General features: G+C 47.3%; 1 protein-coding gene across 12 annotated transcripts in view; it reads right to left on the bottom strand.

Annotated features, from left to right (window-relative positions):
• The window catches only part of IGSF5 (immunoglobulin superfamily member 5), a 189,666-nt gene extending 177,526 nt beyond the window's left edge, over nucleotides 1–12,140 (bottom strand). For 8 of the 12 annotated variants that reach the window (XM_082458854.1, XM_082458860.1, XM_082458861.1 and 5 more), the window contains exons 1-4: nucleotides 11,826–11,933; nucleotides 9,759–9,851; nucleotides 8,291–8,366; nucleotides 680–997 (exon numbers count right to left, since the gene is read on the bottom strand). In XM_082458854.1, the coding sequence (XP_082314980.1) occupies nucleotides 680–997; nucleotides 8,291–8,354 (382 nt within the window). In that variant the 5' untranslated portion in view covers nucleotides 8,355–8,366; nucleotides 9,759–9,851; nucleotides 11,826–11,933. Of the gene's footprint in view, nucleotides 1–679; nucleotides 998–8,290; nucleotides 8,367–9,758; nucleotides 9,852–11,541; nucleotides 11,601–11,825; nucleotides 11,941–11,963 lie in introns of those variants that run through there. The other 4 variants (XM_082458857.1, XM_082458858.1, XM_082458859.1 and 1 more) reach the window with 4 other exon arrangements.
• Nucleotides 12,141–17,346: the final 5,206 nt, after the last annotated feature.

Raw genomic sequence — 17,346 nt, 5'->3', positions numbered from 1 at the left:
CAGTAAGAGTAATAGATTAGGGAAATTCAGCTGGAAAGAGGAAAAAGTTAAAGCATGATTCAAAGTTGATAAATGATGTCAGGCAAAGAAATAGAGTCAAGTATATGAAAAACTAGAAAAAGGGCAATGATCGTCAACTCTCTCTCTCTCTAAATCAAAGACAAGTGACCGCAACTGGCCCCAGAATTCCAGGATGTACTTCCAGAAAAGTTATTAGTACTGAAATTGGTCAGATGAAAAAGTGATAAAAGCTGTCTTTGATAGTCTTAATAAAAGAAAAAGGAAAGGAAAGGGAAAGGAAGGAAAAGGAAGAGGAAAGGGAGAGAAGCAGAAAGAAAGAAAGTAGCAAGACAGTCAGTGAGGATGGGAGGAGAGAAATAAACACGTAAAAACAACAAACACTAGTCAGTTCAGAATAGTTCTAAGCATAGTACCAACTGAAGGCGAGTCCACATATGAAAGAAGGAAGGAAGGCCAGGAAGAAGGGAGAGGGGGAGGGCGCGTGGTGATAAGTAACAAAATATCCATCAGTTCAGAATAATTCTAAGCACAGCACTAACTGAAGGTCGACCCTATATGCCCCCATATATGACATGAACTTCAGAAGGTCCCTTTCAGCCCCCTGACATTTAACCCAGTGAACTCCAAATGCTCCCATTGGAGTCACCTGCATACACACCTTGGACAGAAAGAAAGGCGGATCCATCCCGGTCACTGTTCTGGAGGCTGCATTTGATTTGCCCCGTATCATTGAGTTGTACGTCGTGGATTATCATCTCAGAGATGAAGTTACCGCCCTCTTCATAACTCGCGGAGGTGAAGCGGTTGTTGGTGATGATGGGCTCTGTGGGCGTGATGCTCAGAACCACCGTGCCCTTCAGAGCCCACATGATGAGCTTCCAGCCCCGTGAGATGGTGCAGTTGAAGTGAGCCTCTGAGCCCTTCAGCACCGTGACGTTCTTGGGACCCTCTATGATTTCATTGCCAGATCCACAAGCTAAAAGACAACCAATTTTTCGAGGTGGTGAGGGGATGACTACAGAAGTCAACTGTGCAATGTAGCACTTCTGTGTACCAGTTGTGACCACTGGGTGACCATCCCATGGCTCAGATTCCATGTCCTACCGGTCTCAACAACAGGTCTCCCAGTAGCTCAGGAGCTTCCAGTGGACAGGAAGCCACGTCCATGCCCGCCTTTCCATGGCCCTCCCCCCACTCCACAGTCCACAGAACTCCCAGCGAGGTTGGGACTGGAGGGAGAAATGTCCCTCCTCCACCTCCTGCGGGATGTTACCTTAAGTATCTGACCCCAGCCTGTCCAGAGAGCCACCACTAGCCTAGCTCTGCGACTTCAGGCAAGTTTTTCAGCCTCACCATGAAGTGAGAATTTTCCTCCCCGTGAAGTGGGAAGGACATGTGATTTCCACCTCAGAGGAGATCCCAAGGCTCAAAGGGGGAAGTGGAAAGAAGCTTCTCTTTGCATAGAGGGTGGAGACCCCAGCTTGCCATGATCATGGTCCACTGCACACCCCCTGCACCCTTAGGACGGAACTGTCACTAATGCCACACCCCTCTTCCTAAGGACGAGAAGAGATACGTGGGGGAGACACAGAGAGGGAAAACACATAGAAGGACGTAGGAGAATGGGATCCCTCAAGGAGAACTCTGTGGGGATGTAAAGGATGCAGGAGAGTGAGATCCCTCAATGACAACACTGGGGGGATGCATTTGGCAGCCTTGTAGAGAGTCTTAGAGCATCTAGTGTTGTGTTTAAAACTCCAGCGGGTGGGCAGGTAGTTCTAGAGCATAATACTGTGAACTCCAGAGTCCTGCCTCACTGGGCATGTTGTCACACTTCTCCTTGACCACTCCCCTCACTGCAAACCAGGGACACTAGTACTGAAACTCAGTAGAATACTATGGGGCCTTCCCAGGGACAGACCCTCCCCTCCCCTATCCCCTCTGCCTCTTGTTTGTAGAAAAACTTTAACCTCTTAGACCTTCCCTGAGTTCCAAATAGCAAATTTAACCAGAGAAGTGAGAAAATGCAGAAAAAAAGGAAAACAGTCAAACAAGACAAAATAATAATAGTTTAGCCATAAAACAAAGTCAAGGACACTTAGCTCCTCCTCCAGGGCTATAGATAATATCCTGAGCCATATTCTTGAGTTGTTTTGCAGATACTGAAACCCCCACCAGGTGAAAGAAGTTAAGTGCATGCTGACCACAAGCACATAGACTCCAGACTGGTTGGAACCAGAAGGCTGATGATGTTAACTCCTGAAATACTACCCTGTTATCTCCCCACTAACCGACCAGAGGAATGTCCATGAGCTGTTCATGAACCCCATGACCCCCTCCCTCACACTGCCTTTTAAAGCCCTTCCCTGAAAGCTAACAGGGAGTCTGGATCTCTTGAGCATTAGCTGCCTGTTTTCCTTGTTTGGTGCTTGGAATAAACGCTGCACCTTCCTTCACCACAACCTCATGTCAGTAGACTGGCTTGGCTGTGTGTTGCGCAAGTGGACCCAAGGTTGGTTAAAAGTACCACAGCAACTAGTTTTAAGAACCACATGAGACAATCCACATAAAGCCCTTAACATGACCCTCAAGCACTCAGTAAGCAGTCACTACTATGTGACTTACAAGACAAACCAAGAAAATCATAGAGGAAAGTAAAATGTTTCCTTCAGACTTCTCACAACATTCTACCTTTTGCTCACCAGATGCACTCTGACACTGGTTTTAACTGGAATGACAACTCCTAACTGGCCTTCCCCATGGAGGGCATCAAGACCTCTCCAGCTCATGGGAACTCAGTCAGAAACACTCAAGATGGAATGTGTTCTGCTCCTGAAGAACTCAAGAAGTCTTTCGGCCATTTAGGACTGATTTTCTTATCACCCCAGAAGAGCGAATTGGTGGTCAGAGTTTTCCTAGACTTTCCCATGTTTGTAATAATAATTCAAAGTAGAACTTGCAGAGCAATTGATAATCTCCAAGATTTCTCATCTGTTACCTCTTACGTTTTAATGCTGAGGAAATCAAGACCAGCAACGTCTCAGGACTTGTGACCACAGTGGTGGGGCTGAGACACAAACTCAGCCCTTCCCACTCTGAATTTTCCCTCTTTCCCACTCTTTGCCCTCTGATCTCACTCAGAGTTTATAGTAAAAAGACCCCCCAACAGCCCACACTCTTGGTTTCTTCTCAGCCACGCCTGCCACCATCAGTAAGACTACATGTTCCAGGGACTTCCCTGGCGGTCCAGTGGTTAAGACTTCACCTTCCAATGCAGGGGGTACAGGTTCGATCCCTGGTTGGGAGCTAAGATCCCACATGCCTCATGGACAAAAAAACCAAAACATAAAACAGAAGCAATATTGTCACAAATTCAATAAAGACTTTAAAAATGGTCCACATCAAAAAAATCTTTAAAATAATGAAGACTACATGTTTCTATCACCTTTCAGAGCTATATGAACCCTGCGGGTCCACCAGGCAGCCCCCATCCACAATGGGTGCCCCCAAATAACTGCAGCCCCTCTTTCCTTCCAATCTTATAAGGTCAAGTTGTAAGGCAGGTTCTAAAAGAATCTAATTACCACCTGAAAGATTTCTGGGAAGGAACCTCCCCACCAGACACGCATTAACACATTGACGCTCACCTGAGTACCCAGAATGCACTTCAAGGATGATGCCCATGGCAGGGCCAGGTCAATGGGAGAGAATGGGGTGTACAGGCAGCGTCCCTGAGGCCCGTAGGACTGGGTCAACTAGGAGATCCCAGGCTCCAAAGAGGCAGAACTGAGAGAAGGTCAGAATTAACTAGGACTAATCCTGTTTGGGGATAAACATGATCACTATTCTTTGTTTTGCCTCTGGGCATGATAGAAAGAGAGAGAAAGTATGACCCTAAATAACCCCTCATATTGGGTATTCTCCCTTACCCTTGGGCACATCTTTCTGATCCAAGGATCCCTCTGATCTGGGATTTTAAAAAAAAGGGAAAAAGCCTGAAGAAGGGAAGTCAGAAGTGATTCCCCAGGGAAGCCACAGCCTCTGTGCCAACTTGGCTCTTTCCACGAGCCCTGAATTGCATCTTAAAAAAACTCAAAGGAAAGAAACAGCCAAATCTACACCCCGAGGAAAAAAAAGACGAGACGTGTCCTCATACTCCACACTGTGATAACAACATCTTTCCCAACTCGGACTCGGGTCCATGGGAGTAGGTTGAACACAGCCCACGGGCCTGGGTGCTGGGAGTGCAGCGGCGGTGAGACCCGGGCTTGCCCGGCCAGCTGCTCCGTCCAGGCCGCTCCAACAGGATAAGCAAAGCATCTGAAACCCTGGTTCTATCACTTCCCGGTGCCGGGTAGGTTATTCACTCCAAAACACTGTTCACTCCAAGCCAGTCTTTAAATTCCCTGCAGACTGCACATGGGAGCAAGAATGCACCAGGTACAGACCTTACTGTGCAGCTCAGGAGGTGGGAGGTTGCGAGGGATCTGGACCAAATGGAAACTCTTCCACTTTGAACTTGGCCTTTAAATTAAACAGGCGGCATCAAATCCTAATCACTAAACACCCCTGACATCGTTGCCTGCGATCCTTGCTACCACCGTGAGTAAACTCCGGTCCAGCTCTGCCTTGTGACTCAGAAGCTCTATTTCTGGCAACGTGAGGCCCTGGAATCTCACTGCTCCCTCACCTGCATCCTATCAGCTGCGGTGTGTGTAACTTGCCCCACACAGGACAAATATGAGAAAATTGTAAATAAGACCTTTCATCAAACAGTCCGCTTTCCCCTTTGCTCTCCCTTTCACTTTGTAGAGCAAAGGGCCAAACGAGGGGCAGAGCCATGGGAACGATCAATGTCCCCGCACCCACCTCGGCCACCAGCTATGGTGATCACCCAACACCGGGTCCTCCCTTGCAGGAGTTGATCCACTTGCAAGATGCTCATTCATGCCAACACCCTCCAATTCCAAATCCAGGGCTTCAGCCCTGCCCCCCCTTACTTTCCTCCTGCCTTGCAAATCCTGCTCCACCAGGCCTCTCCATGTAAATGACTGGCTGCCACCCAGGATTGAGAAGCTTCTCTTCTACTCATTGTGCCCGAACAGCTGCAGAACTGAAATCACTCACACCGTAGCATATGGGCCAGCTGCCTGGCCCCTCCCAGTCCTCTGCAGATAGATCCTAAGCATAAGTACCATTCTTCTGCAACTGCTTCTTAGCTCCTTGGAGTAGCAGCCGGGTGTCTCCTTTGCGTGTGGGGCACAGAGGGTCTGCACCAACTAACCCCTCTACTCTTCCACTTACCTCTTCTCCAGCTTCCCTCCTGCACCTGTAGACCCCTCACCTGCTCCCATCTCTTACTTAACATTGGAAATGAACAGACAAGCAGACAATTAAAAGCAGAAGGGAGAAAGGGAAATAAAGCAGAGGGCAGTAGAAGGGAAGTGCCCAGGTAAGACAGCTCCGATGGAGAAAATGGGAGTCAAAACACATCGGGGGCTGGGAGCATCAGAAGGAAACTGGAAAGTGAGGGAGGGGGTCCCGAGGTGTATCAGAGCTGCCCCCCATGTCCCGCTGACCATAGCAGGAGGTGCCATCATCACCGCTGTGCCACCACCATCACCCAAGACTGCTTTCCACGTGGCAGCCAGACGGGTCTTCTCAACATGCCTATGTGACCAGGTACCCTTTCCAACCTCCCACCACCACACCCCAGACTTTGTTTAAAATATTTCCATCCTTTAGGATACAGACCAGATCACCCTTAACACTATCATATCTTAAGACCCTTCTTAGTCTCACATCAACGTCTTCTCCAACTTCATTTTGCCCCAAACTATGCCCTCTGCCCACCAGACCATCTTCAATTTATCCAACTCACCAAGTCTTTCTGGCCCCAGGGCCTTTGCACAGGCAGTGACTGCCTGAAGAACTAGTCTCGCTTACTCCTCAGCTCCCAGCCAAGTCGTCTCCTCCTCAGGAAGCCTTCCCAGACCACCCTATGCAGGTCAAATGATCCATAAAAGGCTTTCGAATCAGTGAAGCAATTGTCATGGTGGTGATTTTGTATTGATTTTTCTGTCAGTTGATGTCTAAGCTCTTTGTTACCAGAGACTGTGCCTGGTTTTGCTCACCCCAGTGCCTGCACCTAAATGGCACGTAAGAGGCTCCCAGTGAATATTCACCGAGTGATCAAATAACCCATCACGCTAGGAGAAAGGTGGACAGGCGAGGGCTGGCAGGAGTCCTTTGGGGACACGTGGAGGTTGTCCTCAGCTATTCAAAGCCATTGGAGGTGTCTCTACCCAACACTTTCCAAGATGAAGCATCCTAGGAGTTCAGGCTTTTGCAATGGACCCCATCCCCTAGGGGGCTCTAGGATTACCCATAATCCTCTCCCCTCCTGGAATAGCTATCTCCAGACCTCAACCCAAGCCATCCCTGCCTTCAAAACAGTACTTCAGGAAAAATAGCTCAGAAAAATTGTAGACGCAGAGTTCATCAGTTTCCCACTAAGCCGCCGGAAGAGACTTTTGCCAGCGTGGCTGAGATAGCCACGTTGGCGCCATATCCCTAAAATGTGTGCTGAGCCTGGTTTGCTAACCCCATGAGTGCCTACACAAGCAGGGAAAATGTTTTCCTCTCCACCCTACAAACAAATGCATATCAAGAACCTACTAAACGCTTAGCACCACATACTACAAGGCACGGGCTTCCAAACATCTTTGCCCCTAAATACACGTTAACACCCACCACAGCCTGGTTCCCTTGGCTTAATGTGTAAACACACCCAAAACCAAAATTTGTAAAACAGTCCTGACTGCACATCACACACTCTGATCATTCCTATGCTATTTTATTCTGTTTGATTTTTTCAAGCTGTCGTGGACGGAGTTAAAAAAAAGAAAAAAGAAACTGTTATCTAGCCATCTGAAACAGAGTTTATAGGTGTGTAAAATATAAAGCAAGCAAAACTTATCTACACAACTAAAAGTCAGAACAATGGTCACTTTGGGGGAGGGGGAGGGGCTGAAGGAAGCATTTGTGAAGTGTTCTTGGGCCCATCGTTGATACACAAAGGTGCTCAGTTTGTAAAATTTCATCAAGCTGTACCTCTATGACTTGTGCACTTTTCTGTATGTATATTATTCTTCAATACAGCGCCTTAAAATCCCTGCAGTAGGGGGCTTCCCTGGTTGCGCAGTGGTTGAGAGTCTGCCTGCCAATGCAGGGGACACGGGTTCGAGCCCTGGTCTGGGAGGATCCCACATGCCACGGAGCAACTGGGCCCGTGAGCCACAACTACTGAGCCTGCGCATCTGGAGCCTGTGCTCCGCAACAAGAGAGGCCGCGATAGTGAGAGGCCCGCGCACCGCGATGAAGAGTGACCCCCGCTCACCGCAACTAGAGAAAGCCCTCGCCCAGAAACGAGGACGCAACACAGCCAAAAATTAATTAATTAATTAATTAATTTTTTTTAAAAAACGCAAATGAGTTTTAAAAAAAATCTGTCACAAGTAAAATTAAAAGAAAAAAATGGAAGTTTAAAAAAAAAAAAAATCCCTGCAGTAAGAATACCCTGAGGACTTTAAAACCTAGCGAGGAAAACAAGACAAACACACCGGAAGCCATAGAAATCAAGACAAGATATAGTCAAAAGAAAGCTGGCGTACAAACTCCTGTTACCCTAACCACCCCGGGGTCTGCACACTCCATCTCCTGCAACGCAGAATCTGATCCAGAGACCCTGGCCTGGGACACCTGGAATCTATTCCGACTGATACTCTGGGAAAGTTCCAGGATGAGGAGGCGCTGTGGGGAGGACTGGGGGGTCTCACAGGCAATGGGTCCCTCACTCTGTCAACAACGGGAGCTGGGGTTATCACCCAGAAAACTGCAAGGTCAGGAAGGCTTCAGGGAGGAGGTGACGCCCAAGTCAGGTCTTCCTTGAAGACCAGGTAGAAATGGAAGGGGAGAATAGCCAGGCGAGGGGGATGGGATGCTTCAACAAGAGCAATGACCTTGGGAAGGTACCCAAGCAAGGACGCCGGTGAGGAGGGCTGGTGGGCTCCTGTGCACCCGAAGGACCCTTCCGGAGTGAGGCCGATGCAGCAGGAAACGGAGGAGGTGGGGGGGGGAGGGGACCCAACAGGAAGAGCCTAAGGCAGAATCTGCTGGCAGCCACGCGCCCCCGTGGCCTCCTCCAAGTCCCTTCCGCCCACTGCAGGTGGATGCCCGGGATCACGCCAGCCAGCTCCATGGTCCCTACCTGCCAGCCCAGCCAGGACGACCAGCGCGGCCAGGATGTCTCGGCAGCTGCCCGCATCTCGCATGCTCCTCCACACCTGGGAAAGCAAAGCAGGCAGGTCACAGCCTGTCTCCATTCAGAGGCGCATGGGGACCCTCCCAGCTCGTGTGTTTCCCTGGAGAGATAAGTCAGCCTGGCCAGTAGCACCAGCCTCATCTTGGAACTTGTTAGAAAAGCAAATTCTCGGGCCCAGCCCAGACCTGCTGGATTAGAAGCTTTGGGGGGCACGCTCAGAAATCTGCCTAAAGTTCAACATGGTACCGATTCCTGTACGTGCTCATGTGTGAGAATCAGTGTATTCAACGACCTTGTTCCCAAGCCCACGTATAAGTCGTGGGAAGTACGTGCTATACCATGACCACAGAATCACTAACCAGAGGGTCAGAGTGTGGGCTTACTGCTACTCACTTCAATCAGGATGCTTTAATCATTGAGAAAAAAAAATCCTACTCACAACAAGTGTACATTAGCAAGAGGGAAGACAGACAGCAAAAGGAAGGACTAGATCATAAGCTTATTAGGTGGTAAGAGGCATGGAGACAAATAGAAGAGAGCAGTGTGTGTGAGGGGATGTGTGTTTGGTGGGCTGGCTGGTGCTTCGAATGCAGAGGTCAGAGAAAGGCTCCCAAGAAGGTGCCCAGTGAACAGGGAAGGCGGTGATGCAACTGGCACATGGGTAGGTACAGAAGAGCTTCCCAGGCAAAACAGCAGGTGCAAAGACCCTGGGGTGGGACCGTGCCTGGCACGTTTGGGGAATCGTAGAGGGGGCTCTGGGGCTGGGGCAGGAGAGAGGTCAGGGTAGACCAAGTAAGGCCTTCCTGGCCCCTTGGTAGCACATGCTTGGATCCTGGCATGTACATCTCTCGGCCCTTCCTTTGTTCTTTGATAACCCTCTTGCTCACTCTCCATCCCTCCATTTTTTATTTTTATTTTTTCCTTCTCCTTGGGACAGGCCTATCCGGGGCGGTCACCAGCACTGCTTAGAGTACGTAAGTTAAATCTCCCACTGAACATATCGTGAACTGTCTACAAAATCACCAGCTTCTCAGCCCCAGGAAAGGGTTTCTTTATTTCACACGTCGTTAGCACAGCGACCCGACCTGCGGGGAGTTTTCACTTTGGCTTTGGCCTCCACATGGATTTCACAGCTCCGCTGGCGGGCATATGTCCCTTCCCCCCAAATCAGGGGGCAGCGGGTTCCCTAAGCGAGCCGGCGCGGGATTCTGTGATAAGCTGCCACACACCCCGGGCTCCATATTGTCGTCTCTAACAGGACATAGGTCACCACAACCCACAAGCCCAAATACAATAACTGAAATAGACACAGGTAAGAACCGCCCCACCCCCTCCCTCAGAAAGCACCTCATACAAGCTGCTGAATCAAATAGAGTGGAGTGTGAGGGATGCCCGGCCCGTGACCCCACTTTACCTGTAAGGGCAGCACTGGGTGCTTACAGCTCACGAGCAGGAACGTGGGGTTTCCACCTCTGATTTCTGATGTCTTTGGAAAGCAAAATTCAGCCTGTAGAGTAAACCATAACTGCTCGTGTGTGTAATGTAAGGGTCCCAGCAACTGTGCTGCAGGACCTTCCCACCAAGCAACTCAGCTCCTGACATCACCTAAAAAAGATTCAGTAAATCCCTACAAATACGCCTTGATACCAAGCGGTCCAGCAGCTGAACACAAACCAAACTGAAATCATGGCCTTCCCAGATGGATCCAAGATCCCAAATTACCAAGCGCCAAATAAATCATTTACTAATTTTCAAGGTTCAATGAACACAAGTGGACCAGCCAATCGCTCTACGAGTCACCTAGAAATCTAGGCTCAAGCGGAGGATGGAGGAGAGATTGAGCTGCCGAGTTATAAAAGTCACACATTTTCCTGAAAGCAATAAATGTGAAGTGCGGACCCAGCATTACTGAAACTGCAGCGTGAGCTTAAGGTCCACCAGGAAAGGCTTCTAGTCACTGATTGTCTGTCAGCCAGGCTGCAGACTAGCACCAGATTACTTAACTCGCTTATTCTCTGTGTGACAGAACGAGTCCATTACTAAAAGCCCAGCAGAACCTCCCGGGCGGGGGCACGTAGGAACACCCCGAGTGCTACAGGACCCCAGACGTGGATCTTGAGGGGACAGTATTTTTTGAAGGGTGTGTACAGGAAGGAACTTGATTCCAAGTTGTAACTGAACTCAGACAGTTTGCTTTAATTAAAGGAAGGCTCTGCCAGGTAATTTGCAAGATCATATCTCTATGGAGTAGTTTGAGATTTTACTTCTCATTCATTTTGTTACAGAAGACTTGGATTACCTACTTTTAGTTGAAAAACTGCAAAGTCTTTCAAAAATCTTAAATCTTATTAAATTGCATTGAAACAGAAATAGGGTTACAGTTGTAGAAAATAAACTTATGGTTACTGGGGGGAGGGATAAATTGGGAGATTGGGATTGACATATACACACTACTATATATGAAATAGATAACTAATAAGGACCTATTGTATAGCACAGGGAACTCTACTCAATACTCTGTAATGACCTATATGGGAAAAGAATCTTAAAAAGAGTGGATATATGTATATATATAACAGATTCACTTTGCTGTACACCTGAAACTAACACAACATTGTGAATCAGCTACACCCTCATAAAAATATTTTTTAAAATTGCATCAAGACAGGATTTAAATCACAACCACTTCCTACTTCCCAGACAAGGCAGAAACACTCAGGAGACCCGTCTGCACCCACCAAGCCTGTCATCTCAGGAAGAAAATTGCCAGATGCGATCATTTCACTTATTTACGCACACACACAAACCCTTATGTCTGGGTTCTTGGAAAAAGCTTGAAATCATAAAATCCAGAGGCTGCAGACATCCTGTTTTTAGGCATCAGCATAAATCCTAAACCCAGAAACAAGTAGGACAGGAGAGAATTTAAATACACACAAGGGGCTCTCCACAAACTTCTATGTGCACATACAAAAGCACCAGGGGCCCTCCTCCACCCCAGTACCCCAGCTCTGGGCGCCCCCGTATTCGGAGGTGCCTTGGCCCTGCCTGCTAGACGTGGGGAATCTTAGGACTTCCAGAGGTTTAGAGCAATTTCCTTTCCATCAGGCCTCTCATTGGGGAAGAATAAATGGCATTTAAAGTCTGTCCAATGAATAACGGGAGTGCCAGGAATTTTCCAGCCTTTGAATCCAGACCTTCCAAATTCCAGCGAGTCTCAGCTTTCAAGGCGTTCGGAGAACAGCTCCCTGTGAAGCTTGAGGAGAAATCGTCTCAAATTCCTAAACTCGCAGAGCAGCCCGATCTTTTAATTTTTAACTCTGTGGAATTTGGGAAACAGATACGTGTTGGATCGTCCAGCACTTCTCCCCCCAAGACCAGCAAGCGGCCTGCCCGGGGCTGAGCACCGGCTCCGCAGGAGGAAGCGGGTACCTGCGGGGAATCTGCTGGCCACACACACCAGGCTCACGCAGTGTCTCACCTGTGACAGGTGGATCTGCCCGTTGGGGCTTCAGCGAAGGTACTGCGGTCCCCAAAGGCCCCTCTCCTGCCTCTGAGCTCTCCCCACAGAAACACAGGAACAAATCTCTCAGCCACGGAGAATCCGGACCACTCTCACCTGTAACCAGGAAGTCGCTCACGTCACAGGCCGGGCTGTGCACACACAGGTGGCCTCCCTGCCTCGGGCCCTGGAGCCGCAGATTCCCCGTTAATCATCAGCCAGCCCCGGGTCTGCTCAGGCTGACCACGCCATGCCTCAGGGCCAAGGCTGCCCTTGCACTTGGCCTCCGCCCCCTGTTCCTGCCCCAAGCCTTTCTTATGTCCTGCAGGAGGCCAGCGGGAGGCTGGTGGCCCCCTCCTACCCTTGGCCTCCTCCTGCACGTGGACGTGGCCGGCCACCGGCCAACCTTGTTTCTTGGCTCCGGCACAGGCCCGGAGCTGGCAAAGCGGGTTTCTTCTCGCAGCCCGGCTCCTCCACATCCACAAGAACAGGTTCTTTTGTGAAAGAAAAAACAAAAAGTCCTGAGAATGAAGTCCTCTGGAATGGGGCCAGCTTTAGAAGTCAAGTCCAGTTTCCTGTGGAGCGTTTGCAGGAGAACTGCTAAGAGGTTTTCTGCAGGCATCCCAGACCCCACTCCCAGCCCCTGGGAAGTGAACTAAGGAACTTGGCTTTTCAGAGCATTGACAATTCCTGGAAAAAACCATCCCCCCAAATCCTGAAGCAGCAGTGTACTGAATTGTCTGCTCTCTTACGGTTCTTTTTGAGTATCTGGCTGGTCTCCCTCATCGCATTCTAATCCTGTCATGGGACTCAGGGTCAAGGGCATCTGCACAGAAGAGGTGACAACAGAAGGTATGGACCATATACTTAGAGTAAGACGCTGAAGCGAATAAACAGGGGAAATGCTGTGTCTTCCAGTTGAAGGGGATCAGAACATGCCACCCCAAAACATGTCACTTTGGCATAAAGATTATTTTTAACTTGAAGACATTTGAGAGTCAACAGATGCCAAAAAAAAAAAAAAAAAAGGAAATAAAGGAAAACAGCTTTCTCAGAGCTTCCCTTTACTGACTAAAAGCAGGACCTCCTGGGAAATAAGGCTGCCATAAATTCCTCTCCAGGGTGGATCTATGCCCAGAAGGGAGAACACAAATAAAACCTACTCCAAATCCCTTCTTCAGGGGAGTTTATGATGCTAAGGAAGACAGAAAGACCACTCATACCTGTATAGACAAATATTACCACAAATTTCTCAACTCCCATCTGTCTGGAAGAAACATAGGTATTCTTCCCCTAAAATACCTTTTCTCATCCCCTCCCTTTCTCCTACTAAATTAGCTATGTAAGTCTTTAACCATTTAATGAGCCAGTTACTTCCTTTGTTGGCTCCCATATGCACACAAAATAAACCTTTTTCTCCCATTCACCTTTCTTTCGTCAGTTTAATTCACAGGCCTCGGGAAATGAACATAAGAGGGTAGAGGAAAAGGTTTTTTTCCCTCCCTACCAGGCTCTGGTGCTAGGAGCTGGTCAGAAAAATGGTGAACAAGCAGATAGAGAGTCAATATGTTTGTCAAATAATCTCACAAATATACACGGGCTTATAGCATCTTATTTAGGAGCTGTGCCCCTGAAGGCCTAACGTAATTCAAAACTCAAATAATTCCAGGGCAGTGAGCCACAGGAATAAAAATTGAAGGCCAGTGTAGCTCATATTTGCCCTAATGTGCTTTTTTAAATTTTTTTGGCTTCATTCCTTCCTGACATTTAGAATTTCATTCACCAGTTCTGCAGACTGGCCTTCGGAGCACAGTATCAGCCAAGATTTCCAGCCCTACCCTCAGCCTCAGCAGTACTACTGGAGAATATCATTAGAGCTTCTAGAAAAATTTAAGGTATAATAACAAAGAGGGTGTAGGGGAGGGGAAAAACAAACTTTACCCTCCTCAGTCTGCGGCTGGGACCCTGGAAATTAAACTGACAAAGACAGATCAACAAGAGAAAAACAAGAGATTAACAAGAATTTATTAACACATGCAGTACAGATACATGCAGAGGAAACTCATTGCCGGGTAGCTCAAAGGGGCGGTTAGGACTCGGGCTTATCTAGTATCTAACAAGAGAATAAATTTGTAGAGAAGTGACAAGAAAAGGAAAAGGAGTTCAGGCTATTGGGGTGGCAAACTGTGGGAAGGTGAGTACATGGGTGAGACTAATGGAAGATGAGTGTTGTGTTGATAAGGTTTGTTTGTGTTGATTCTGATAAAAGTCTCCAGTACTAAGATCCCTTTGCCCTTCATGGTACAAAAGAGCAGAGGGTGGAGAGTTTGGTGTCTGCTGTTTCTCAGTCATCTTCAACTTAAAATAATCCATATGCCAAAGTGGCACATTTTAGGGTGGTATGTTCTGATTCCCCACAAGTGCCATAGCAACTATGCATACATAATAATCAAAACCACTGTCAGCAATTCCATAGCAAATGCACGGTCCTCCTCGGACGACCCCGGGGTATTCCTATTTACCAGTTACTGAGAGGTTCCCCCAGGGCAAGAGTGGAAACACTACTGACAAGTCACTGGAAATGCAGCTCAAACTGTGTGGTCCTGAGGGATTTTTTTTTTCTTTTTTTTTAATTTGGGAGATTTGCATTATTTCAAAGTTTGAACATAAAGAGAGATTTTACTAATATTTTTAGCCTGTGCTATTTTAAACTTGTAAAGTTCAAATTTACATAAAACATATTCACACTGTAATTCCTATCACAGTAAAATCTCTGAAGGAACTCTGATGAAGGTTGGGGTGAGGAGGGAGTTTCCCTGAGGAAACTGGGTTTGAGCTCAGATTGGGGTAGGGGGATGTAAGTAGTGAATTGGGCAGGAAGGTGGAGGGTGCGGAGGACCACTCCTGGGGCAGAGGGAACAATGTGCATCTGGGCAGCAGGATGGATGGCAGGAGACTTGGTACCCTGAGGATGTTAAAGAGGCTCGTGGGACCTGAATGCAGCTAGGTGGGGGGGCCAGGGGAGCCCCCCACCTAGCTGCAATCATTATTGCATTATTATATATAATTTTACCCACAAAATTTGAATTTTTTCACTTCATCCCCTATACTGGGTTGAATAGTGTCCGCCTCAGAATGCATGTCTACCCAGAACCTCAGAATGTGACCTTGTTTGGATATAGGGCCTCGGTAATTAGTTAAATTAAAGTGAGGTCGTACTGGATTACAGAAGGTGATAAATTCAATATAAATGGTGTCCTTATAAGCAGAGAGAAATCTGGACACAGGGGCATACACAGAGGGAAGATTATATGAGGACATAGGGAGAAGGCCATGTGATGACAGAGGCAGAGCGTGGAACGATGCAGCTACAAGCCAAGGAATGCCAAGGATTGCCGGCCAGGAGACGGAAGAAGCGAAGAAGCATCCTCCCCTAGAGCCTTCAGAGGGAGTGTGGTCCTGCCGACACCTTGATTTCGGACTTCCAGCCTCCAGAACTATGAAACAATGAAGACATGTTGTTTTAAGACACCTAATTTGTGGTACTTTGTAACAGTAACCCTAGGAAACTAATATCCCCACTTAACCAATGGCTTAAATGTGTTTCCATAAATTTATGTATTCTTATGAAATAATTTTGAGTGGCTAAAAAGTGTATGTTTTATGGATGTACCATCAGTTACTTTATTCTTTAATTACTAAACATTAAGTTGCATCTGTATTTTAACTGTTAGAAATCTTTTATTTGAACAAACATATGTACTTTCATGTATTACATAGTAGAATATGTTGATGTCTGTACAATTTTATATCATTTTAAATTTAACTCTATATTATAAGCAACATTCTCTATCACTAAAAAACCATTCATGAGCATTGCTTTAATGGACTTATAATAATATGCTATGATACATAATATCATTATAAATTATCATAATAACTGTGAGAATATCCAAGCCCTTAAACATTACGTTGTTTCCAGCTTTTCAATATTGCAAGCAATACCGAGATGAATGTATTTATGCATGTAGAGGGTTGGGGCTTTTTTTTTTCTTTTATTTTGCATTTGGTACCCTATCTCACATTAGGCTCTTTTAATTAGAGTCATATGTCAAAACATTATTCACTTTAAAATTACTGATAGAGTTAAATTTGATTCCAGAACCATGCCCGTTTACAATCCCACATGCAGTGTCTGAGATGGCTTATTTCACCACACCCTCAAAAGCACTGAAGATGATCATTTTTGTGAGTGTGGTTAACTGGGGTACAAAGTTAATAAATCCCTCTGTAAGTAGGAATTTGCAAAATGCCCTCTGCCCATTGCATTCCTCAATCACGAAATCTTAGGGGGAAAGTTGACTAGAATAATGTGTCCTTAAAGTTGCAGGAGCCATTTCACCCTCTCATGCAGGCATGTCTTTCAGTTATTTTTAACATCAACCATATCACTAGGGACATAATGAGAAATTTTGGCCCTGGACCATTAGCAGAAAATTCACCCTCTATTTAAACCACCCCAATACTTAGTGCCTTAAAAGCCATCATTTATTTTTCAATCTGGGCAGGGCTCAGTGGAGATGGCCTGTCCTGCAACACACAGTGTCAGCTGGGACAGATCACCTGGAGCTGGACCCACTTCCAAGGTGGTTCATTCACAAGGCTGGAAGATTGGTCCTAATGGTGAGGGTCTTCACTCCTCTCCACATGGACCTCTCTGTGGCACTGCATGGGCTCCCTCATAGCATGGCAATTCGGTTCCAAGAGCAATTGCCCCATTGGACAGAATGTGGAAGCTGCTAGTCTTTTAAAGCCTGGACCTAGAAATTGGCAGTGTCACTGTATTAGTTTTTTGTTACTGAGTATCGAACTCCCACAAGTTTAGTGGCTTAAAACAATACCCATTTACTATCTCACAGTTCTGTAAGTCAGAAGTCTGGGCAGGTTCAGCTGGGTTCTCTGGGCAGATTTAGCTGGGTTCTGGGTTATCTTGAGACTCTGGGAATGAATCCACTGCTAAGTTCATTATTTTTGTGATCTGAACTCACTTGCTTGTGGTTGTAGGACTGAGGTCCCCGTTTCCTTGCTGGGTGTCAGCCAAGGGCTACTCCCTGCTCCTCAAGGTCATGTACATTCCTTGGCACGTGACTCCCTCCACCACCTAAGCCAGCAACGGTGCATCTGGCCTCCCTCTGCTTCCAATCTCTGACTTCCCCTGTGCAGCCAGCTGGAGAAAACTCTCTGCTTTTAAAAGGCCCATGTGGTTAGATGAGGCCCACTTGGATAATCTCCCTTTCAACCTATGATGTAACATAATCACAGGAGCGATGGCACAGCATACTCACAGCTTGCGCCCACACTCAAAGGACAGGGGGTGTACAAAGGTGGGGGTCATTGGGGGTCATAGAATTCTTCCAACCCCAGTCATCCCACTATATGCTATTGACCAAGAAGTCACAGAGTCCAGATTTGGGGAGACCCCTCTATGGAGGAGTGTCAA

Source organism: Balaenoptera physalus (assembly GCF_965194825.1).
Source record: "Balaenoptera physalus genome assembly, chromosome: 4".
Lineage (NCBI taxonomy): Eukaryota > Metazoa > Chordata > Mammalia > Artiodactyla > Balaenopteridae > Balaenoptera > Balaenoptera physalus.
Note: the sequence above shows the minus strand (reverse complement) of the source record. Positions and strands in the feature narration are given on the sequence as shown.